The following is a 25253-nucleotide window of genomic DNA, read 5'->3' on the forward strand; positions in this document are numbered from 1 at the left end:
ATTATTTTTACAGAATATAATATAAAAAGTTTGTCAAGAAAGATATTATAACTTATTATATAAGATTACAAATTGGTCACATTTAGTCAAATCAAATAGTTAAGACAAAAAGTTTTTTCACATATTACTCAATTTTTTTGAAGAAATTAATTATATTTATAAGATAAAACACATTTGTCACAAATGAAACATCATTTAGCCATAACAGTTTTTGATAAATTTCTTTAGAAATTATTACTTTTAAATGTATTAAAATATAAAAAAGTAACAAATGCATTATTTTATTCTTGCATGAACATTCTAAGCAATAACATTGCAAAAAACGTCAATATAGTTTAAAAATATTTTAGATTCCAATTTTGTTTTGTTCTAAATTTCTTGTTTTATATTTTAGCTATAGATAGGCTTACCATAATAATTTTCTCAAACCGGGACAATTTTGAGAAAATACTCGCAACAGAAAATTAAGTCTACTAGGATAAGTACCTATGATTGAAAAGGCTAAATAAAGTAGTTAACAAAAACGAGTTAAAAGCAATTTTTAATAACTGAACTAAACATATCTTCTTGTTAAGATTTATTACTAGTGTGAACTTTTTAAAAATTCTTTGTCACTTAAATCAGTACATTTAAAATATGACAATACATTTGAGGAAGTTCTTATTGCTTGCCTTATGTTTTACACATTTCAAGTGATTTTTAATGTTTGAATTCTTACCATGAGTTACTGAAAATTCTGAAAAGCACAGTTCGTATTTCACTTCATCAATATGATCACAGACTTTTCTTCAATCATCGTTAAACACACAGTTTTTTTTTGGCATTTTAGAGATTAAATGAATTTAATATACTGTATGAAATAATTGCAAATGCCAACCAGCAATTTGAACTCAAATAAGATATGACATGTGCAGCAATGATGTGACCAGTGTAAGTTTCAGTCTTGCCAACTCTAATTGAAACAAAATATCTAAACAATGAAATAAAAATATCTGGATCTTATAGGCTATGTGCTATTATAAATTCTGTGAAAAAATAACTGAATGACAAAATAAAACATCTAAATTCATTAGACCATATGCTATAAATTTTTCAGGAAAACATCTAGACAACACTAAAAGTACTTAGATCTAGATATGAAATATTTAGATTGGCAACAGTGAGTGTAATAGAGGAGTAATTACCAAATTGCCATTTTACTCGAGGCTGCACTATTTTTATTTCTTGTGTATTTGGCACTTTTAAAATTTTATCAAATAACCAGAACAAAATGGCAAACTGGCCAGGATGCTGGTTATTTGATAAAATTTTAAAAGTGCCAAATTTGCTGTTTTAATTTTAAAATTAAAAAAATAAATAAATAAATAGCAGTTGATAATTGTTGGAAAATACTAAACTGGAGCAAGAGTGACTATAGCAAACTATGTATGAACTGGCAACACCTGTGTAAGACAGCTTGAGGCTGGAAGAAACCATTGTTCAGTTGCATGCCAAGTTATTGATGAGTAAAGAAGTGTATATATAGTCTTAGATTAGAATAAAGTTATAATTATAAGTTAAAGGACTACCTCATCATTGCTCTAACAATAACACAGAACTATATTGTTTCTAGAAGTTTGTACAAGTCAGTATCATAGTCAAGTTGTACAAATATCATAGCTAAATCTATCACTACATCTGTGTGTAGTCAGTGCAATTCTATATTTATGGTGTCATGATCCTCTTGATGTATTACTGATTGTGGTGGGATGATCATAGATGAAGATCTAGATCACAGGTACTCAAACTTATTTCAACCACCGCCCACTTTGAGATTTAAAAAAAATCTAGTGCCCCCATATTTTGTAACTTATGCAACAGATGGTAATGTAAAAAGGTATCTTAAAAATAGTTATTGCAAATATGTTTAAACATGCATTATTATATGGATAGGATAGATAGGGTGTGACCCATATCCTATTTCTGAGATCAAAGAATGTTTCAATGAGAAGAAATAAAATTCATATTTAATCACCGAGCCTTCTACTGCCCCCTGAAAGCCTCCAGTGCCTACAAGGGGGCATTATCGCTTACTTTGAGAAAGGATGATCTAGATGAAGTTGGTTCAAATGAGGTACTTTATAGTCTTTTAACTATTGCTACAGTCAAGACATAAAGAAAAAGCAAAGACTTTTTTTTTAAAAAAGTCAACTGACAACTACAGTGTGAGGAACTGTCAGCACAATTCCCCATTACTGAGCATCAGTAGCTATATTAAAGTTTTGAGTACTTTAAAAGTAATTCTGTGATAGACTGGCCAATTGCAATCATCCTGTTGTCTAGTCCTGCATATTTGATAATAAAGGTGTCATAAAACTTCGTGATTATATAGAAGTGTCATTAATTCAAAAAGATTGAAAACCACTGGCTTAAATGAACTATATAAGCCTGATTTGATATTTTCTATGAGAATAGAAATAGTAAGTTAATTGTAAAGTAATTGAATTAAGAATTAAATTTTAATTGTACAGTATGGCATTTAAGACTTACTGTGTTTTGTTTTTATAGATTAATCTTTGTATTCAGTAAAGTTTATTTAAACATTTTCAGGTAAATAATGTTAAAGGTTATTTAACCATAGGTAAGTAATCATCTGTAAAAATGACAAATGAAATACAGTGGTATCTTGGTACTTGAACTGTTCCCACCTTGAACAGTTCAGCATTTGAACACACATTCTAGAAAAAAAAATCACTGTACTCGACTGAACAAATGCAATCCACTAGAACAAATTTTCAATTAATAACATATTTTTATTTTGTCATTCATAAAAAAAATTTTTATGATAAAAATAAAAAATGAAGATGTCGATATTTCTGATCAAGATGATGATACTTTGTAAAAAGAAAATGCCCTCATTTAACTAAAATTAATATTAATGCATAATACTGTACTTTTAATTGTCATTATTAGTTAATTATTGATTAGAAATAAATTATCAATTGCTTTAATAAACATATTTCTCTTGGCAACAAAAAAGAATATTATACTTTTGTTAACTTTTGGAACCTATTCCTATGTTTTGCACTAGTCGTTTGTTTTATATAGTACTAGCAGATGAGCCCGGCATTGCTTGGGTAAAAAGTATTGATAGCGAAGATTAAGATTATTAAATTATAGCCGATCTTACCTGTTTTATTGAGTACAAGAATGTCCCTCCCTCTTCTGAGACTAATTAGAAAATTTTTAGATATCTGCTTACCACACCGGGATAATGATAATTAAGACTCACTGCAACCACGAACCAGTGCATAGTACCACTAAATGATGAATAAACGTTTTTGTAACTCTTCCTGGAATAGTCTTCAGGTTTACTAAATTCGAAAAATAAGCTGGATCTTCCAGAATCATTCATAAATATAAATTCAAACATAAAATTGAACATTAAGATGAAGAGTTTGAATAAAGCAAACTTATGCACATGCACTCTTCATGTCAACTTTATATATGAAATGCCCATATACACGTGCTCCACCTATTATAGCATAAATGTACTATGCCAGAAACTTTCGCAGGAGTGTATTAAACAACTTCCCAAAGTTTCATGGCAATCGGATAAATGGTATAATAATGCATGAAGGACAGACAGAGGCACACACAGACACACATTCATTTTTATATATATAGATGGATTGCATAACATGGCACTTTTATGGAACATAACTACTGTGCTTATATGAGGGAGATTTGTAATCAATAAGTTTGAAAATTAATTTTTTTGAATTTTATATCAGTTATCATAAATTATATTATGTGAAATATAGAAGTGGAATTTGAAATTTAATGATTTTTTTTTATAGACAATACATCATCAGTATCCCTTGCATCGTATATCCTATTGTGCTGATGATAAGGCAGACAAGAAATTTTTCAGCTTTATTGCAAAAGAAGCAGACACAGAAAGACACAGTTGTTTTGTATTTTCCAGTGATAAATTGGTATGACAGTTCTATTCATTTTCTTTTATCCTTAATTTAAAGTAGGATAGATAATTGACAATTGTTTTCTTTATTTATGAGAGAAAAGAAAACAATAATACACACTTAATTATGTTCAGAGAACACCCATTTTTTTAATTTTTTTATATTTAAAGCTATAAAATATTTTCACCAATAGAANTAAATATTTATAATAGTTAATAAAATATTTTTAAAACTTCCAAGTATCTGGTTGTCAATTATGAAACATCCAGTTTATTAAACACTTTAAACAATACATTCTATGTGACAACAGATTTAATCAAGAATATAATCCACTTACTTTCTATAACTTTTGCCCATCTGATCACCAAGTTCGTTCATTTCTTTTTCCAAAGTTTTTTTTTTGTACCTTACGTTTTTCTTCTTAGTTTATCCTTATGTCAATTTACTCATATTTTTGTGTTTATTGTTGATTTTATGTTGTCATTAAAAATCGTCAGTAGAATAATGTCTCTCTTCATTTTGTTTTTATTGCATATAAAACATTTTATTTTAATAGAGATCAGTTGATTTGGTTACTTTGAGCCAAATTTTAATATTAAATAGTAGTTATGTCTTAATTCTAAAAGGCATATCTTGTTAAATCAGCAGAGAGCTTATTAGCAAAACATAAAGGTATATCTCAAACAAGTAAAACGGCAAAACCATATTTGGGACAAGACTATGTCTCGGAGACTCACTACTAAGCGGAATCATTTTGACACTCAAGGCAGGTCTCCTTCTCATTCTCCAATCTTCTTTGGTATTGCTGCTTTTGGACACGATTGTTCAAACTCTGCCGGACATGATGCATTTGTGATGAAATTAACCCATCCAATTTCGAAATTTCTCTCAGTTGCGTGCCAGCCCAGGTTGAATTTTTGTCGATGCATAATGAAAATTTCCCGTTTTTGAAAAAAATAAAATTGTGACTATTGTAGCGTCTGAAATTATTTTTTTATTTTGCACAAACAATATACAGTTTAACCTGATTATAACGTCATTGGATGTAACGACAACTCTAATGTAACGTCAAATTTTTATCGGCTCCACAATTTTACTATACTAGATAATGTTAAAAACCACTTGTAACGACATAAAACTGTTTTAACATCATATTTGAAGCCCTCCCAAATTTACAAAATTAGGTTACAAATTTTATTTAACATAGAAGAAACTGTGTGTTCAGTCCTAAGGTCAGAGTTCACTTTTTAGAATGACTGTGAGTGGTACTCTCCCCCACCTGACTTCGGTGGGGTGAGGTGCCTGTTTTGCCTGTTTGTAGAAGAGGGTCTCCATTTTGTATTTTATTTTGACTCAGTTCTTGGTCCCCTGACTACCTACAAGTCTGGATTTTTTTTATGTGCAAATGATTTGGGCACCTAATACTCTGTGCCAAATATCAACTCTTGACATGTACTCCTTCATACTTCTATGCTGGTAACATAAAATGGCTGTATGATTTTATAAACAAGACATAGTCTTGTCAATAAGACTCCAAAATAATAAATTTTATTGCTTGCTTCATTATTGTGTGTTTATAGTAGTTATGAAGTCCTATAAATGAAAATGTACAGAAATCAGTGCTTTATACTCAGTAGTTTCTTATTTATAAAGAAAATAAGAAAGATCTTTTTCTTTAAATTGCTCTCCTGAAAAGTTGAAAGAAATGAGAAAAGCCCTTATGTATTTTCAACGACAATTTGAGCCAAATCTTTTTTGATACTTTTTGAAATTTATTTTAAATGAAGTTAAATTATTAAGATTTAAAAATAAACAAATTATTAAAAACATGTTTATAACATAAATTAATATTCAAGATACTGGTCTGATATATATTAATTTAAAAAATAGTTACATAGCATTGTAGCATTGTAATTTTGTGTTGTATGAAGTGTGTATTTTCTTTACACATTCTTACTATAAAAGGTAATTTTCAGTTTTTTAAAATAAATAATATATACCTAAATTTTATTTAGTTCTTTGGCTATACTGAAGTAGGAAAAGCTAAAGGCATTGATGTGGTAAAAGAAGGAATAACTAAGTTAAAGGTAATTTTTCTTATTAATTTTATACACAAATATAAAATATTAAAAGTACAGTGTATTTGATTTATTTTTGATATGTATAACTGAATTGAAATATACATTATAATGTACCGATCTGTGTATTTTTAAATATTTGACTTTTTTTTTTTATATTCAAATTCTGAAACTGATGATATAATTTTCACATTATGAACACACAATTTTATGAACAAGTCCGAAATGGGATGCTTAATGATGATTTTTGCTGGTAATGTGAAAATATTAACTTAATCATTATTTGCTTACTTTGAAGATTATTTAAGTATTAGTTTATGACAAATTAAATAATAGAAAATAAATTTTCTACAATTTTCAGCTGGTTATAAATTTAAGTGTTGTTTTTAGTTGGACTACATATTGTCAAATGTTTAATAAATATATACCAGCACTTTTGTCTTATTGTTTTAAAACTGATTTCATTGATTTTTATGCATTTCATAAAATTGTGTTATCTTCATTACAACATGTAAATAATGTTTCTTATAAAATTTAACAGAATTTTTAGTAAAACTATGAGAAGCTAAACTAAACACAATTCATGCATGCATTACATGTGTTTAGTTTAGCTTCTCATAGTTGATTTATAAAAAAATTGTTGCCAGATTGCATTCTAGAAGTATCAACAGATCATGATTAAATATACTTTTAATAAATTACTACATATTTGCAAAAATCACTAATTGGTAAAAGATATTTAGATATGCTTCATTGTATTTATGTGTAAATAATACAAGGTTGATTTTTTTTAAAGTTATTGTACTTACAATTTCTAGATAAGTTAAATACTGTCTTTATTTATATATAGTAAATTTTATTTGTTCTTCAGTCATTTAAAGCAAATAATTACTGACAACTGAAATCAGATTTTAAAAAATAATAAAGCAAATTAAATTGACAGAGTAAAAACAAATTTGAACTTGCAAAACACTTTGATATTTTTAACTTTTTTAATTTAAAATAGAATTTTTCATTTGCAATAAAAATTTTGAATATGAGAAGCCTGTGNAATATCAAATTAAAGAATTAATTTATAGAAATCAAGAAACAAACTTCAGATCCAATTTTAATAATTTATCATCTAAATATATGTATAAAATAACTTTTTCATTCATATAACCAGCCAATTGAAATATTGTTAATACTTTTGTTTAACCAACTATTACGATAATATTTGCAAAGTCTGTATATTTGTATAAATTTTCCGTTGATTGCCACCACTACAATCTTTTTATATGGAATCTATTTGACTATATTATCAAACATTGTAAATTCAATACTATTAAACTGATCTTTCTAGCCCCCTGTAACAAGGCCCCCGTAATACAATAAAGTTAATTAAATAATATGAGAGAGAATAAGGAAAGATTTCAGAATTTAACAATTATTTATTTAACAATTTATTAAAAAGTAATAGATTTAATAAATTGGATGATGATAATAATAATAGATTAAAGGATTTAACAATTATAATAAATATTTCAATACACATATTCATAAAAGTAATTTATTCTATTCAGGTAGATGGAAAGTTTTTTTAATTTTTATGTAATATAATTTAAAATTAAACTTTGATTATTTTATGAATAAAGTGACATTATTTAACTTACTATTCCATTAAATTTATATCATAATTCTTTAATGTGTGATTATCCAGTTGAATGCTCTAATTTCATATAGAATTATATAATAATAATTTACATTATTTAGAAAAAAGTTTTTTAAAAATATTGATTAAATATAATATGAGAATAAGATCCGAAATAAATAGACTTCAATTATTTCCATTTTATCTAAAACAATTGATCAGATTCTTCTATCATCTACTAAATACCATTGATGATATAAAATTTTTATACAATATTATGAGATCTCAAATAAACGATTCCACTATTATTAAAAATACATGGGCTTTTGGATTTAATAAAATTCTCATATCATTCAGAATATCTATTTTATTATTTGATAACTTGGAAGATAAATGGAAACTTGGATATTCCTTAATGATGGAATCAGCCATATCACAATCTATTCTTGAAGAACAAAACAAAATTTTAAATTTGATTTACCATCCTTGGCATCAGTCTATTTTACTACTACAAATTTGTTCAATCATCATTAATAATACTTACATTGACTTCACAAAGGACTGCTACTGGTGTAAATCCAATAACTTTTCTATATTCCATATCCTTAATGAATGTCTGGCGTTAGAGAAGTCACACCAAAAATATCAAATTAAAGAATTAATTTATAGAAATCAAGAAACAAACTTCAGATCCAATTTTAATAATTTATCATCTAAATATATGTATAAAATAACTTTTTCATTCATATAACCAGCCAATTGAAATATTGTTAATACTTTTGTTTAACCAACTATTACGATAATATTTGCAAAGTCTGTATATTTGTATAAATTTTCCGTTGATTGCCACCACTACAATCTTTTTATATGGAATCTATTTGACTATATTATCAAACATTGTAAATTCAATACTATTAAACTGATCTTTCTAGCCCCCTGTAACAAGGCCCCCGTAATACAATAAAGTTAATTAAATAATATGAGAGAGAATAAGGAAAGATTTCAGAATTTAACAATTATTTATTTAACAATTTATTAAAAAGTAATAGATTTAATAAATTGGATGATGATAATAATAATAGATTAAAGGATTTAACAATTATAATAAATATTTCAATACACATATTCATAAAAGTAATTTATTCTATTCAGGTAGATGGAAAGTTTTTTTAATTTTTATGTAATATAATTTAAAATTAAATACAGTAGAGCGTCGTTTATCCGAAAGTCAGTTATCTGAAAGGATTCCAGTCGGCAAATTTAAATTTTCACTAGTGCTGTGAAGCTGCAATATCTTGGGCTACTCCAATATTTTTTTTTGTTCGTGTGTGTGTTTTAGCTGGCAGCACTGGCACGTTTGTGTGGTGTTTTTGTGAGGACTGTGTGGTGCTGAATCGAACGTTTTTGATACTAGATCAACTTCTAAAGTGTGTGTGTATATATATATATATTTTTTGTTTTGTTTTTATATTTTTCAATATATTTATTTTGTTTGTAAAAAATAAAAGAAATAATTTTTAACGATACAATAGCCATGATTATTATTTTAAAAAGTTTACATTAGGCTTAACATCAACAAAAATTCAACGTGAAGCGACACGCAATGGAGAAAAATTTCAACATGGGATAGGTTAATATATTTTTTCGTACATAATCGATTATCCGAAAAATAAGTTATCCGAATTACCCCAGTCCCCAATTGATTCGGATAAATGACACTCTACTGTGTGTTCTAAATAAAATAATTTGTGAACTTTCATGAGAAAATTTATGAAATGTTGTTAATAAATTATAAATTTTTAATTTTGAAATTTTATTAAATTTGTTATAATTTTATACTAGGCATATTATGAAAATTTTTAAAAAAATGTTTTGAGTATTTTTACTTTCTTGATTTGCAATAAGATTTCAAAATCTTAAATTTTAGATTTTTGGTGAAATAAAATTATTTGAAATTTTTGGTAATAGATTTTATTATTAAAACATAAACATCCTATCTTGAGAAAATTTAATCCTTATGATAAGATTTTGATTTTTTAAAGAGTTCCTTGTAAAAATATTTTAAATGTTTTAAATAAATCAAAATAATTATTTTCAAGAAAAAGTTATATTCTTTATGTGCATTTACGATTATGAATTATTTCAGGTACAAGAATTAGAATTAGAAAATTCACAGTTGAAGAAAAGATTAGCAGAATTGGAAAAAGGAAAAGATAAGAAAGATGTTGAGTGTCATAAATCAAATAATAATGTATGCATTCTTTATATTTATATATAAGTTAAAAGTCGAGTATTTTAATTATTATATAAAAGAAAAATTATTAATAATAATTTTTTTAAAACTGTAAAACCATTTTTCATTACTTTTTTTTCTAAAGATATAATTGAAATTCTAGAACCATTGAGACTTTCAATTTTATTATAAAATAATCTGTTTTTAAATTTGCCTGTTATTTACTCCAAAAATTTTCTGTATAGTACTAGAAAAGTACTAGAAAAGTACTAGAAAAGTGCTTGAAAATAATAATTTAGTTACAAATGAACTAATCTTTGTTAAAAGCATAAAATTATTAAAGTTGTTGTAATACTATTTTTTTATACTTACAGCAAATTTAAATGAAATACTTTTTAAACTGAATAAATGCAATAAAATTGAAAATCCATTTAGATTTTCTTAAATTAGCTTTTTTTATAACTTTTATTTTTATACTAATATATATTATTTAGATATTGGAGATAAATTCCTTTAATAATAAAAAGCCAAATTCTACACACAATGCATCTGTTTTGGGAACGACACCTATTCTTCAACCACCTCCTCCAGTTCCTCCTCGACTACATCAAGGATCTATCAGTACTTCAAAATCATCATTATTACCATCTCAGGTAATTTTTCTATTCAAGTAAAATTCTACTATTTCTGAAGAATGTCAATTACTGTATTTAAAAAAATTAAAGTTAAAAATTGTAAATGTATAATTTTTATAGTTTAAAAAAAATAACAGGAAATTAAAAAAATTAACTAATTTAACTTAAAACTAATGTAATTATATCATAAAATTGTATTGTATTTATAAATATTTTTGTAATTATTGTATTTTATTCTGAAATAATTTTTAAACATGCTACATTATTAACTTATTATTTTTGTTGTTTTGATTTTTTCAAATAAACTATTATTCATAAAAATTTTACTAATGCTCAAACAAAGAAAATTAGAGCAATTTGAAACAATAAATTCTTCAGTAAGATACCATAAATTTTCTATTTTATCTATAATTTCTTTGGATTATTATTAAACTAACTGAAAAAGTTTTATAAATGTTATTTATGAGAGAATTCCTTATATATTATTTTGATTATTATCATATGTATTGAGAAACTTTGAGCTATTGTTTATTATGCATATAAAATCTTATTTACAAAAGCAGTTATCAGAGAAATACTTCAAAATGACATCATAATAGCAAAATTCTTAGAGAAAAATTCCTCTTAAGTTTATGTACTGTACAGTACAGAGCCTTAGATACAGGGAGCTAAGTTGCCTCAGTTTATTTGTGAGTTCAGCATTTTTTGTATTAAAAATCAATATAGGTATATGTATGTGTGTGTAAATATATAAAATTTAAGATCATTTAATAATAATTTATACTTTTCTAAACAAAAAAATCAACTTGTTAGCAAGATGTCAAAGAAAAAATAAAATTACACAAAATGTTTTGACATTGTCATAATAAACTTATTTTTTGATTTTTACTAAGAAACTACAAATAAAACACAAATAAAAGTAAAGTAATTAAATTAATAAATAAGGTTTTTTCTTAAAGATACGAAATCCTATTTTTTATGTAAGGTAGAATCCTGATTTATCTATGCTTCAATTAACTGAAGTTATGCATTATCTGATGCTAATCTGTAAGTGAATGCGTTACATTTCTTAAACTATAATTTATAAAAGAAAATTTAAAACAATAATATGTATTATGAAACGAGCAATTATTTATTGTGACATCTTCACAATGCCTGGTTGCAATTTTTAATCATACTTTTTTAAATTTATGTAATCTAAAATATATGTTCTCCATCTCAAATTAGTAGTGTCTTTACCATGTACATTATACTTTTCCTGTTAGCAAGAGAGTCAAGCCAGTCATCTATTAACTCCTTTCAGGGGAAAAGTTTTGAATTGAAATAACATGTCTTTCTTTTTGCATTGGAAGTTCATATATAGTTAATTGGGGGTCTCCTGCTGCTAAGGATTTTCTGTGTCTGGTCTCAACATTCATCTAATCACTCTGCTCTAGAGATTAAGGAAAGATGGACAATAGTGGAAATTTATAGGTTTACAATTTTTTCAAATTGCAGCCCAATGATTTGTTTGTAACCTTTATCATTTAACTTAAAGTGAGACAAATCATTCGTATTAAAATATAACTACAAAAGTACACATTTTTTCCTTAAAACTATTGTATGTATTAGCTATATAATAAGTGGTGTTAAAATTGTTGTTCTTATATAAGATTAAATTCAATGACATGTGAAAAATGGCTTAAAATTATATAAATCTTTTATATTTGTAATTTTTAATTGGAAATGGCTATGACCTTCCATTTTTGAGAGTTTTTGTTATCTGAGGTAGAATCAGTCCATATTATCTTAGAAAATTGGGGGTTCTACTGTAATAATACATTGCTTTTTTGCAAGCTACATAAGCCTGGTGCAATTTCATTGGTCAGGTAGACAGGAATTGATATTTTTCAATAGAAAATAAATGACGACTTCCTGTGTGAGAAGATAATTCATGATATTCAAACTTTTTTAATGTTAACTCTAATATACCATTCACAATCAAATATTAAATGGTAATCAGCCAACCAATCAAATTTCATGAAAATAGATGAAATATTTAAACTTTACCCTCAAAAACCCTCTAAAAACACATTTTGTGATTTCTGGTAATTTGTATTAACTAATTTTCTTATTTGAATGTCACCATCCTACTGGTTAGATAGAAAGTGGAATCTGTTTGGGAGATTGAAGTTAATTTGACCAAAAGTAGTCAGTCATTATCCTGGATGACAAGATAGTCCCTGAAAAGTGTATTCAATTTGCTCAAACCATGTCAACATGTTTAGAGAACAAACTAACTTTCTACTTTTATACATATAAATCTAATATATAAAACTGTAGAGGTCCAGGGATCTGATATATTGTTTCCAGAACCTAAAAGAAACAAAACTAAATTTGAGAGTAACTTGGTTTAATTTATTTTCAATCAGTTGTTTACAATCAGTCTACGAGGGCTGTTCGGAAAGTTCGCGGCCTCATATAGAACAACAAACAAAATAATGTTAAAACTTATTTTATTTTTCAATGTAGTCTCCTTTGTTAGCAATGCACTTATTCCAGCGATGTTCTAGCTTTTTTATGCCATTACAATAGGTCGATTTGTCAAGGTGTGCAAAATACTCGTTTACTTCAGAGATGACTTCGTCATTTGAGTGGAATCTCTTTCCAACCAAGAATTATTTTAAATTTGGAAAAAGGTGGAAGTCACTGGGGGCCAAATCAGGTGAGCACGGTGGAACTAATTGAAAGCTAAGTTCGTTTATCTTTTGTTCAGTGATTCTGGCATTATCGTGGTGAAACAGAACCTTCTTCTTCAAGTGTGGCCTCTTTTCTTCGATTTCTTTCTTCAGTTTTTCCAAAAGTATACAGTAATAGACAGCATTGATGGTCTTTCCTCTTTCTAGGTAGTCAATAAAGATGATTCCTTTAGCATTCCAAAAAAACCGAGGACATCACTTTCCCCGCTGATGGAACTGTTTTTTTTTTGTCTTCTTTGGTGGTGGCGAACTGTGGTGTTTCCATTGCTTCGACTGTTCTTTTGTTTCAGGAGTGTAGTAATGGATCCACGTTTCGTCAGTAGTCACAAACCGACGCAAGAAATCCCGTTGGTTTTTCTTGTAGAAGTCCAAACACTCCTTTGACATCAAAGTGCGAACACGTCTTTGCTCAGAGGTCAGCAGATGCGGCACCCAACTTGCTGAGACCTTCGTCATACCCAAATTTTCGGTTAGATGTGGTGCTTTAGGTCTACAAAGATGCCTGTTATCTCAGCTATCTCACGCGTTTTCAAACGGCGATCTGCTAACACCAAATCGTGAACTTTGTCGATGTTTTCTTCAGTGACAGCAGTTGACGGCTGTCCGCTGCGAGGGTCATCTTCCACACTTTCTCTGCCAGATTTAAAAAGGGCTGTCCATATTTTCACAGTGGTGTACGAAGGAGCAGACTATCCTAAAACTTCATCCATGTCAGCTTTGATTTGAGATGCGGTCAACCCTTTTTTCGTCAGGTATTTTATGACCGCACGAGTCTCTGTCTTCTCCATTTTTGACAAAGCATGTGCACATTGACTATCTGTTAAGCTGTCGTGGCAAAACTGTACGACAAATCAAACGGAAATTGCTATTGTATCTTTAGCAAGGATGGCTGAATTATTCCTGCCAAAAATTAAATTGATCGCAGCGCCGCATATAGGCAAGGCCGCGAACTTTTCGAACAGCCCTCGTATGTAACTAAAATGTGAAATGTAGTTGAAACATTAGTTTTTGATATGTTTGGAGAATATACTATATATATATATATATGCAACTAGATCTGGTCATCAATGAATTTTTCCATGCTCTAACAGCATCTTAGTAGTACATAAACCATCCATTGCAACAATACTTGAAAATGTTACGATACATATACCTTACTGTGTAGTATAACTTGTCATAGTTTGAAAATGAAGCACTGTGAATTAGTGCTTGAAAATTTAGCATTTTCAGTTGACTATCTTAATTGATCAGTATGAGATTCATGCTAATGGTTCCTAGGTCCATGCCAGTGAATACTGCCAAACACACAATGACTCATTGACTGTTGCCACTATATAATCTACTGAAAAACTGGATTCTTTCTTTGTCACTGTATGCCAAAAATGGCCACAAGAGGAACCCTAGCTATTATTTAAATTAACAATAAATTCAGTATATTATTATTTTTATTTGTAATAGTAATTTATTATTTATACCACGGAATGACACCGCTGCTGCTAGAACGCCCACTAGGGGCATCCCGAGCTACTAGAATAGAAGGATTAGAAGTACGAAATAATCTAATAATGTTAATCTTTGTTGTTATTTTTTGCCTGGGCAATGCCAGGCTCATCTACTGGTATGTACATAAAGTTTAATTATTAAATTGCAATATCTCTAAAACTGTTCACTTATTTTGAAAAAAAAAAAAAAATTATTTTTAGATTCTCTTTCCAATGGCACTTAAACCATTTTATAATCATTTTCTGTGTTGCTAGAGCATTACACTCTAGCTGCTAAGTGTGCCTATAGATATTTTATCAAAATTATAAAAGTTTCTTCTCAATAAAACAAGATATTTGACATTGAGTTTGCCTAAGAATTTGATAGGAGTTTGCCTATGATTCAATGTTTAATCATGATAAGATGATAGGTGAATATAATATAGCACAGTATGAAAAAATGAGACTAAACGTTTGCAGATTACAATGCAAACTATATTGCAGTTTAAAGTAGAATAAGAGCATTTTTACTCTCTTCATGGCTTGTCCAAAATCTTTAATTATTACTTTAAAAATATTTTAACTCATTCAGTGCCTAACTTTAATATATTTATAAATAACTGACAAAACAATAAAAATTGCAACAAAAAACCTCAAACTTTAACAGTATGATACATTGTTTGATTTTAAGTAAAACTAATTTGAACTATAACATGTCTTTTGAGATTGATTCTTTATAATAATAATAATAGTAAAATTGATGAGTAAAAATGACATGAAATATTTTTTGTTAATAAATATCTTTATGCTATTACATACTGTTATAAGATTTGCAAGTTTTATTGTGATAACAGAAATTAAATGACTATTAAAAATTATATTTATAAACTTGGCATATAGATATTTATGCGTATTTCTAATATTTAAATAATAGTAACTTAATTAAAAATTTTAACAATAGTAACATTTTATTAGACAGTAATAATGTTAAATATATTTTGCATATTTAAATTTTTAACAAATTTATTTATTTAATCCTTTAGGATCTGTTGGCACTTTCATCTTTATATCAAACTTCACCTGCTGATGACTTTGATTTCAATCCTCGAAATGGCCAAACTGTTTCTCAAAACACACAGAACAACAGACATATTAATAATGGACAAATGTTTTTCACTGAAAATAATATCAGTAAGATTTTAATACCAAAATATTAAATTTTTAATTTCTGTAATAATTATTAATTTAAGTATTATTTATAAACATTTCTTATTTAAGTACTGTTATGTAACTACACTATTAGAAAATTTTAAAATAATTTTTATATTAATGACCAACCAAATAGCAGTTTTCAGCTAGTTCTTGTTTAGATTTGAAGTTTTTTGAAGTATTAAAAACAGAAAAAGACTTTTTCAGTAACTAGATTATTTGGTACGAATGGTGTATTTGTAAATTGTAAGTTTGAATTCCCCTTCTGCCACTTGTGGAAAACAGTGGATACTTACTGTTCTTTGGTTATGGAAAAAAGTCTGCAGTCTGCAGCACATACTGTAATTTTTCTTCATAATTTTGCTGAAGAAAATATTGTTACAATAAATTTAGAATATCAGATAGTAAGAAATGAAATTTGTGAATATTCATTTATTTTGTTTTAGATAATTCATCTACATTAAATGATAAACAAGATAGTCAGAAAGATCTGTTTGGAGCTACACCATTTATACCAACAGATCAATCTAACAAACAGGATCCATTTGGAATGGGTGAATTTAGCACCTTGGATCTGAATGGAATGGATTTAGACAATGCAATTGGAGCCATAGACAAAAAATTATCAGAAATGAAGGTAAGCTTTGTTTTGTTTATTAATATAGTATTACAGTCAAACCTGCTAATGTGAAACCAAAGGGACCAGCTCAAAGTGGTCACCTTAGGCAGATGTCATCTTATGCAGAAAGAGGAATGTAGGTGTTCTTGAATGAAATCACTTAAGTAGAAATAAGAAGAAAGTGTGATTATAGGAAATTTAATATGAAATAGAAAAAAATACAAAACAATTATGTAGTATTTTAAACAAAAACTTAGAGAAGAAAAGGCAATGCAACAAATTCAGTTTTTTGTGTGAAACTTGTCAATATGAATTGCTTCAGGTTTGTTTTTGAAAATTTCATAAGCTGCAATTTTTTTTATTTGATATATTGGCATGAGAACCTTAGTACAGCTAATAGTCACATAGCAACAGACTGTTTTCTCAAGCATATTGTAAACTTTCTTGTGGGATATAGGCAGGAGCTTCTCTTCTTTGATACAGGCCTCCTTCACTACTTTCATCATTCCTCTTATTGATATCTTTTAGAATGCTTCCAAAAACCTTCTAAATCAACAAATACAGTTGTCACAATATCATCATAAGTCAATAAATTTGTCTGTGTTTTCCAATTCAGGAATCAAGATTGTAACATCTGCAGCAGGGTTTCCTCTTGGTTTTCATCATTTTCACCATCCAGTAGAAAGCAGCCTTTTGAAAACACTTTCTGAATTGTGCTTTCCTTTAAGGAATTCCATGCATCTGATATCTAGAGGATTACATCAAAACATTAATTTTGAAACTTCTTTCAATGTAGAGTTGTTAAACTTTTGTATCTCTTCCCAACTTCTTTTAGCAAGATCTTTCAGTAAAAGGCCTTGGAAATTTTAATGACCCTTTGGTCCAAAGGCTGTAGAATCAATGTTGAGTTTGGAGGCAGAAATTTCAGCATCAAATTAGATAATTTTTTCACAGGACTAATCAATGGCTAGGGAAATTTTCCATGGTCATAAGAATGTGTTGTTTTTGTATTCTCATTAGTGTTAAGTTAATATGCTTTAGCCATCCAATGAACAGCTTTATTCATCCACTCTTTTCCCCAAGATTGCCACATTACTGAAAGTTGCTGCAACTTAATGTTTTTAAAACACCTTGGGTTTGTGTACTTTCCAATAGGTTTGAGTTTTTTGCAAGTAATGCTTGCAGACAGAACTGTCAAATGTTCTTTTAACATTTTTCCTATCTTCTTGTATCTCCCTTAATGATGAGTGATCAGGCATACCCTTATAAAACAATCTGCAATTGTCAGCATTGAAAATATTTTTTTGACTCAAAATCACTTACAAAATCATGAAAGTTTGCTTGGAATCTCCTCTACCACATCAGGATCAACTTGGTTTGGATCACCTATCAAGACTTTCAATGAAATGTTATTCTTCCTTTTAAAACTCTCAAGCCACCCAGATGAAGCTTTAAAATTAGGTTGATACAATTTGCTGGCAAATTTTACGGGTAATTACTTGAAGAATGGGACCAGACAATCTTAAATTTAATTTCTTCATTTTAGTATACTATCTCAGAGTTAAGGAATTTATACTCAAATTCAGTTGCCCTTCTCTTGCTCATATCTTTGGATTCAATTTGAAGCCTATCCAGATGCTCATGCTTCCTCTTTTTGATGTTATGGTCGTCTTACTAATTTCAAACTCCTCAGCTGTTTGCCTTGCATTATATCTTCCAAAAAGCACTTCTGCTAAAGATTTAACTCTATCTTTTCACCATTCTAAGAGTTAATTGGGGTCAGTGAGTGAGTTATTGAAAAATAAAGAAGATAATGAATCTCATTTTAGAATTAAAAATGCACGCACGCACGAAGCTAACTCATTTTACTAGACTAAGTTAAAATATGGAATGTTCTGACAAGGGAAACAAGGGTTTCTCAATAGTGATCCAATGTGATCAATATGAAGCTTTAAAATTTTCTACCAATGCTGCTAACAACACTAGCAATGCACTAGTGTTGTTAGTGTTGTTTTCAATTTATGATACAGATAATTTAAAATTTTTCAAAGTGCCATTTCTTTAACTCAAGCTTCCAAAATATAGGATATTTAGTTTAAACTCTTTACCTATAAAGTACAGAGTGGTTTCAAATATTTTATATTTGCAATGTGATTTGCAACAAGTTGAATTACATTCTTTAAAAATGGTTTTGTTTTTGTTTATTTTTTTTTAATGGTCACTTTACCCAAAGTGATTTCTTGGGTAAATTGGGACATCTCGGGATGACTGAAGTGGTTATAATAGATGGGTAGTTACTGTATGCAGATATATCCCCACCATGGAGATATAGCTGCACACAGTAACAATCTGTCAAAAGTCAAAGCGTCAAACTGGTCAACTTAAGCAGTTGGTTACATTAGCACGTTTCACTGTAGATATGATAAAGAAAAAATAATCCAATTGAAAACTTCTTAAAATTAATAATAAAATAGTAACATAAATCTACTAAAAGCAAAAGATTATAAAATATTACAGTAATACCCCAAACTTACGCGATAGGTGGGACCGAGCGATGACCGCGTAAGTCGAATTCGCGTAAGTCGGGGTATAATTTCGCAATTTGTATAAAATTCAAGTTGGATGTATGTAAGCTAATAAATGTTCTCATTAATCTTATCTCATCTTTTGATTCATTCACGGTTACAAGAAATCACCACATAGTCTCTCAAGTCTCCATAGATATAACAAACACAGAAATAGTGTGAGAGATGCGCGAATACCAGAGACAAAGAAACACAACTTTTATGATATGAAATTCTTTAATTCACGCACAGAATACCGAAAATGTGGTTCGGATGCCAGCTACAATCTCTACCCTTGAACATTTACTTAAATTCAGTAACAAAATTTTTACAGACCAGTTATATAACGCGACAGTTTCATAGTTTAATGACTACTCTACTTATAGAATATACAATTATACCTTATAACTAAGCTTACGGCTAATTATTATCTAAAGATGAAAATTAGGTCTAAGACAAGATAGGAATTGAAATATCAAGATGAGAGAAAAAAGGAAGTCGGGTACCCAATGATTTCGGTGTGCTTCACAGGGAATTGTAGTAAGTGGGGGGTGAGCCTCTTGATTCATGGCGAAAGATAATTTCTTTCCTGTGGAAATTTTCTTGGTCTTCACTATACACTTTAAAACGCACGAAAACCCCCTTCTCAGTTTTCGTTAGCCTCCGTATTCTTTTCTCCTCGAAAAGTCCGTTTGATCTCCACTCGGTTCAACAACCCAAGAGCCTTCTTCACATGTCTTTTCCTGTCCTCTACTACCTCCAGAATGAACTCTTGGACCCCATTATACCCTGAGGGTTACAGACCTTCCCCTTTGTTACTCAGGGGTCACCTGCTGTTACACCGTTAAACAAAATTAGGGAGAAACTTCCAGAAAGAAAGACAATAGAAATGAAGACAAAGGGAAATATATTTAATAAAAATATAAACTATAACTATACAATTATGGCATGTAGCCACAATAGCTACAATTTATGTTGTGTTATTTGTGTTGATTCTGTGCGACACATCCCAACATGTAAGCTGAACAATAGTGTGAGGGGAGTGAGTAATCAAGAGTTGTGTGGCGCTCAAACAAAAGACGAATCGACGAGATTTGAAAATCGCGTAACTCTGGGTTTGCTTAAGTCGGGGTAGTGTAAGTCGAGGTATTACTGTATTTCTAGTACCTTGTGCTAACATTTGTAGTAAATGAAAAAAATATAGTGTCATTTATTAACATTTTTTTTTATTTGGGTATATATCAACATATAGAATAAGTTTCAATATATTTAATTAGAAATTATATTTTAAAAATAGGATGTGTATTTTTAAAACTCATATTTGAATCTCTCAAATATAACTGATAATGCTATTGGCAAGTGCCAAATCCGACAGAGGGCGCTGTTTTTGAGCCAAGATGGCTGCTGAAACAGGTAAGGAACCGACCACGTGTTTGTTCAATGCTGAGCTGATTCAGTTTCCTTCAGTGACGACTACTGCGAGGACCAAATGGAGAACAAATCATTGAATTTATGTCAAATTCTAGACTATATCGGCGACAGGAAACGTTGTCTTGTAGAAGGTGAAGCCGTTTTGGATGCTGGACACATTGTATTTTGTGGATTAAACTCTAACAACAACAACACCAAAGTTCATGTTGTTGCTTTAATGTTGCAATCAGATATTGGCATTTTAATACATCTCAATTACAGGGAGAATGCACGTGCAAAGCGGGGTTGTCTGGTTTTTGTAAACATGTGATAGCATGTTTATTAAACATTAACAGGAGATAAGTATTTAAATATTTTAAGCAGTATACACCATGTTCCAATATAAAAACATAGTTTTATTTATCATAATAGTTAAAATTAGTGCCAATCTGAAGGCTACCCGGCTGAGTCATTCAGCACTTATACAACATAGGCCAGTCAAAAATTTGTAGCACACATTACACATTATGTTTTGTGCGTGTGTGTACTGTATGTCTCATATATCTATATATAGTCTAGAATTTGACATAAATTCAATGATTTGTTCTCCATTTGGTCCTCGCAGTAGTCGTCACTGAAGGAAACTGAATCGGCTCAGGCATTGAACAAACACGTGGTCGTTTCCTTACCTGTTTCGGCAGCCATCTTGGCTCAAAAACAGCGCCCTCTGTTGGATTTGGTGCTTGCCAATATTGAATGTGGAATTATTAAAGATTTGATAGTATGCTAAACCTGCAAAATTTATGGCTGTTGGAATTTTTTGTTTTTCTTAATAAAAATTAAATCAAAATTTGTTATAATCACTCTCTTACTTTGTTCCTAGGAACTACACTATGATGGCACTAACCTTTTTTTTAGGGTATTTGCCTATTGAGGTTGACTTACCTCAACACCAAAGAATTTATATGGATTGGATGAATGCAGGATTAATATTGACCATTTACAGAATTCATTTTTGTGATATGACAATAATAGTGGGAAACACTATAGTATTGACAAAAGTGTAATGTTTTATATTATTTGTTAAAAATAACAGGTAAATAACCATGTTTAAAACAAATACCAAATACTACTGTATCAAACTACACTCAATTTACTGTGATGTTTATATATGCAAGTTTACAGGATTCCATTTCTACCTGTATACATGGAAGAATTATTTTCCATTGCACGAATTCATGGGGGTTTTGATAGAAAGAAGTGATGAGAACAAAAGCTGTGACAGTGATAGGAGAGATGAGATTAATGTTTACAATTCAGATCATAACATTTTCATAAACATAGATGACAACAATGATAGAAAAGAGAATAGTTAGTGTAAAAGTAAACTGAAGAGAAAATTGAAAAAGTTATATGAGTAGAGATGAACAAACTAAATGATGCAAAAACCACATTGATGTGGAGTCAATTTTTGATGGGTTTTGCATGTAAAGTGAAAAAATTGACTCCACATCAATGTGGTTTTTGCATCATTTAGTTTGTTCATCTCTACTCATATAACTTTTTCAATTTTCTCTTCAGTTTACTTTTACACTAACTATTCTCTTTTCTATCATTGTTGTCATCTATGTTTATGAAAATGTTATGATCTAAATCACTAGAAGTATGTGTGGCCTGACTGCATGAATAATGTTCAATAAATTCTCATTAGTTTGAAATTCTAGGGACAAAATAATCATGACTTCAAATTATCAAGTTTTCAAATTATCCCAGTTCGAATTGAGGATTTACTGTAGTATTAAATTTGTAAATGTTTCTTTTAAATATTATGTTTATCCATACACACATTAAAGTATATATTTACTAAGTATGCATAAATTTTTTGTATTGTTTCCATTTTATATAATTTTTTAACATGGAGAGAATCACCCCAGTGACTCCCTGCAGAAAAAACAGGTGCATCTATTGACAGGTTAATTTAAATTAAATAAATAGTAATTTGTCCAAACAATTTTTCATTTTTTTCTTAAAATAGTACTCTCTGAAAAAAAATTAAACCAAACATTATGAATGAATTTATTGAATTGCAAAAAGCTACAATTAGCAGTAGAACAATCTGTGGATGAAACTAACACTCTTTGTATGATATAGAAGATATAGTTTGTTTTTTGTAAAAAGTAATTTATATTTTATATATGACTTATGATTTTATAATTTTTTTGAACTTACTAGATCAATAAGTGATAGAAATAATTTTTCAGTGTTTTGGGAAATGTGATATGACTGTCAAATGTGTCAAAATTGAAATTACATGTCACACTTGGCAGAGCCATATTACATTACACATTACACTCACTACCAAGTTTGCTATTTTATATGTAGCTGTGCCAAATGTCAATCTTTCATAAATATATGTAACCATGTTGACAAATATTAGTAGTTTTCTGTATTTTTTTTTTTTTTTTTGTAGGATGGATTTAGTCAAGGACTTAGTTTTGGTGTTGATGATTTTGATTTTGCCACTTTGGATTCAAAAGGAAATTAGCCATGAAAACACAAATACTTAAGAAGGTGAGAATAAAAACAAGCTGGAAATAATTGAACTGCATATTTGAAACATATACATATATAAATACATATATATATATTCTACTGTATTATAATAATTTAGGAATTAAAAAATTTTATACTATTTTTATATACATATTAAATATACCATTAAAAAATGAATTTTAAAAATTAATAACTTGTCATTCATGAAGTTTGTAAAGTACATTTCATGCTATGGATAAATTAGCTGAATTGAAAAGTTCTTGCTTTTTAGAGAATTTATCAAGTAGTAAGTTGTCTTGCACATTGGAGTGTGTTGGTTCTACATTTTATATAAACTATAAATAAGTAGAAAGTATGTAATGTGTAATAGTGCATATATACATATTTTATTTTAATGAAAAATAAATTCATGAGAATAGTAAGATAAAAAAAAATTAAATTTCTAGAAATTCATCTTATAACTCCATTTAACTCCATTTTTGTGTTTTTAATTAATGAAAAAGAATAACAGAATTTGCATGCACTCACATGTATTTTTTATACATGTGAAATAAAACAATTTATTTTGATCTTAATATCCATAGGATACATGGAATTTTGTATAGATAAGAGTAATTTATTTTTTAATTTACATTCAGAATATTGTAGTGCCAAAACAAGTATTTTTCAAAAAGAAAAAAAAAACCATAGAATATTTTAATTTAACAAATAACATAATTTTATTTTGTAATTATAAGATAAAATATATTTTATTAAGTACAGTAGTTTCTAACAGTTGAGACCACTATATAATTTTTGTTATTGTTAAAAGAATATAAGACTGAGTTTTATAGTATAAAATGTTCTCTTTATTACTTAATTAAAAAATTAGTGGTCAGAGTTTGTTAGCTCTTTCTACTATTTCATGCATAATATAAATGAAATATAAAGATACCTTATCATTTTAAATGATTTGAATTCAACTCAATTCTTCTTAAAATTATCAGTTTTCAGAAGAAAATTAATGAAATATAATAAGAATTGTCTGAATTTAAATGATTACATAAAATAACAAATTTACCAAGTACTAACATCAAATCAGTGCTCAATATATTGATTATTGAAAAATAATATTTTCCTTTATATAGTTTTCAGAAAATGCTCAATATGATAAAATTAAAAAAAATAAATCAACACATAAACACACAAACATTCTAAGTAAAATTTAAACTATTGTTAATTACAAGAAAAACTTAAAATATCTTCTAATAAAGATTGTATTTAACTCTCTTCTTAACTACACTGGTAAATTATATTTTAATAAGGCAAATTTTCTTCCAAAGACAAACTAAACAGTGATTATTTTGCTAAAGTATTTTATTTCTCTATGGTGCCACCCTATACAAAATGCATTTTAGACTCTTAGTCCTTATCAGTTGCTCAGTGAAACCTGTACAGTAATTTTTTAATTTTTTTTAAATATATTAAAAAATAATTTTAACACTAAATTTTAAAATTATAAAAATATTTTAAAATATTTATTATAAATTTTTCTATATTACTTTAAAATAGATTTGTTCATTTAAGCAAGAATTCCATTTGTATAAAATATGAATGTAGCTCACCATAAAGTCCAAAGACTTAAAATTGTATACACTTTTATATTTAAAAAATTCCATAATATTATATTCTTTCAAGTTCCTTTCACATTAAACAGGAATAGAGAATAATGATTTTTTTAAGAACTGATACAGTAGAGCATCGATTATCCGACTCAATTGGGGACGCGGGTTGGTCGGATAACCGAAAAGAATGAAAAAAATACATTAGTATAGTATATTAGTATATCCCATATAATTAGTATATCGCTATTAACCTACTTCACGTTTAATTTTCATCGATGTTGAACATAACAAAATTTTTTAAAAAATAATAATCGTTGCTATTGTATCGTTAAAAATTATTTTAAAATTATTTTATTGCTCACAAAACAAACAACCACTCATAATTAGAAAATTAAGTCTCATTTAAATACTGGCCTCCCTTTCATGGTTGAGCCAGTGTTGCCAGCTAAAACACGCAAAAATTTAACAAAAATAATAATAAAGTAGCCAAGACATACCCAAATATTGTAGCGCCACATCACTAGCGGACATTTGAAA

The 25253-nt window shown here is 28.3% G+C and overlaps 1 protein-coding gene across 1 annotated transcript in view; it reads left to right on the top strand.

The window, feature by feature from the left end:
- Positions 1–24160, top strand: part of LOC111620991 (PTB domain-containing engulfment adapter protein 1-like) — a 59364-nt gene extending 35204 nt beyond the window's left edge. Inside the window, exons 7-13 of the mRNA XM_023363018.1 lie at positions 3840–3980; positions 5978–6049; positions 9817–9921; positions 10398–10556; positions 15801–15948; positions 16413–16603; positions 23030–24160. Coding sequence (XP_023218786.1) covers positions 3840–3980; positions 5978–6049; positions 9817–9921; positions 10398–10556; positions 15801–15948; positions 16413–16603; positions 23030–23104 — 891 coding nt within the window. The 3' untranslated portion in view covers positions 23105–24160. The remainder of the gene's footprint in view (positions 1–3839; positions 3981–5977; positions 6050–9816; positions 9922–10397; positions 10557–15800; positions 15949–16412; positions 16604–23029) is intronic.
- Positions 24161–25253: the final 1093 nt, after the last annotated feature.

This window comes from Centruroides sculpturatus, unplaced genomic scaffold (genome assembly GCF_000671375.1).
Source record: "Centruroides sculpturatus isolate CEXI.00-Female unplaced genomic scaffold, Cexi_2.0 scaffold297, whole genome shotgun sequence".
NCBI lineage: Eukaryota > Metazoa > Arthropoda > Arachnida > Scorpiones > Buthidae > Centruroides > Centruroides sculpturatus.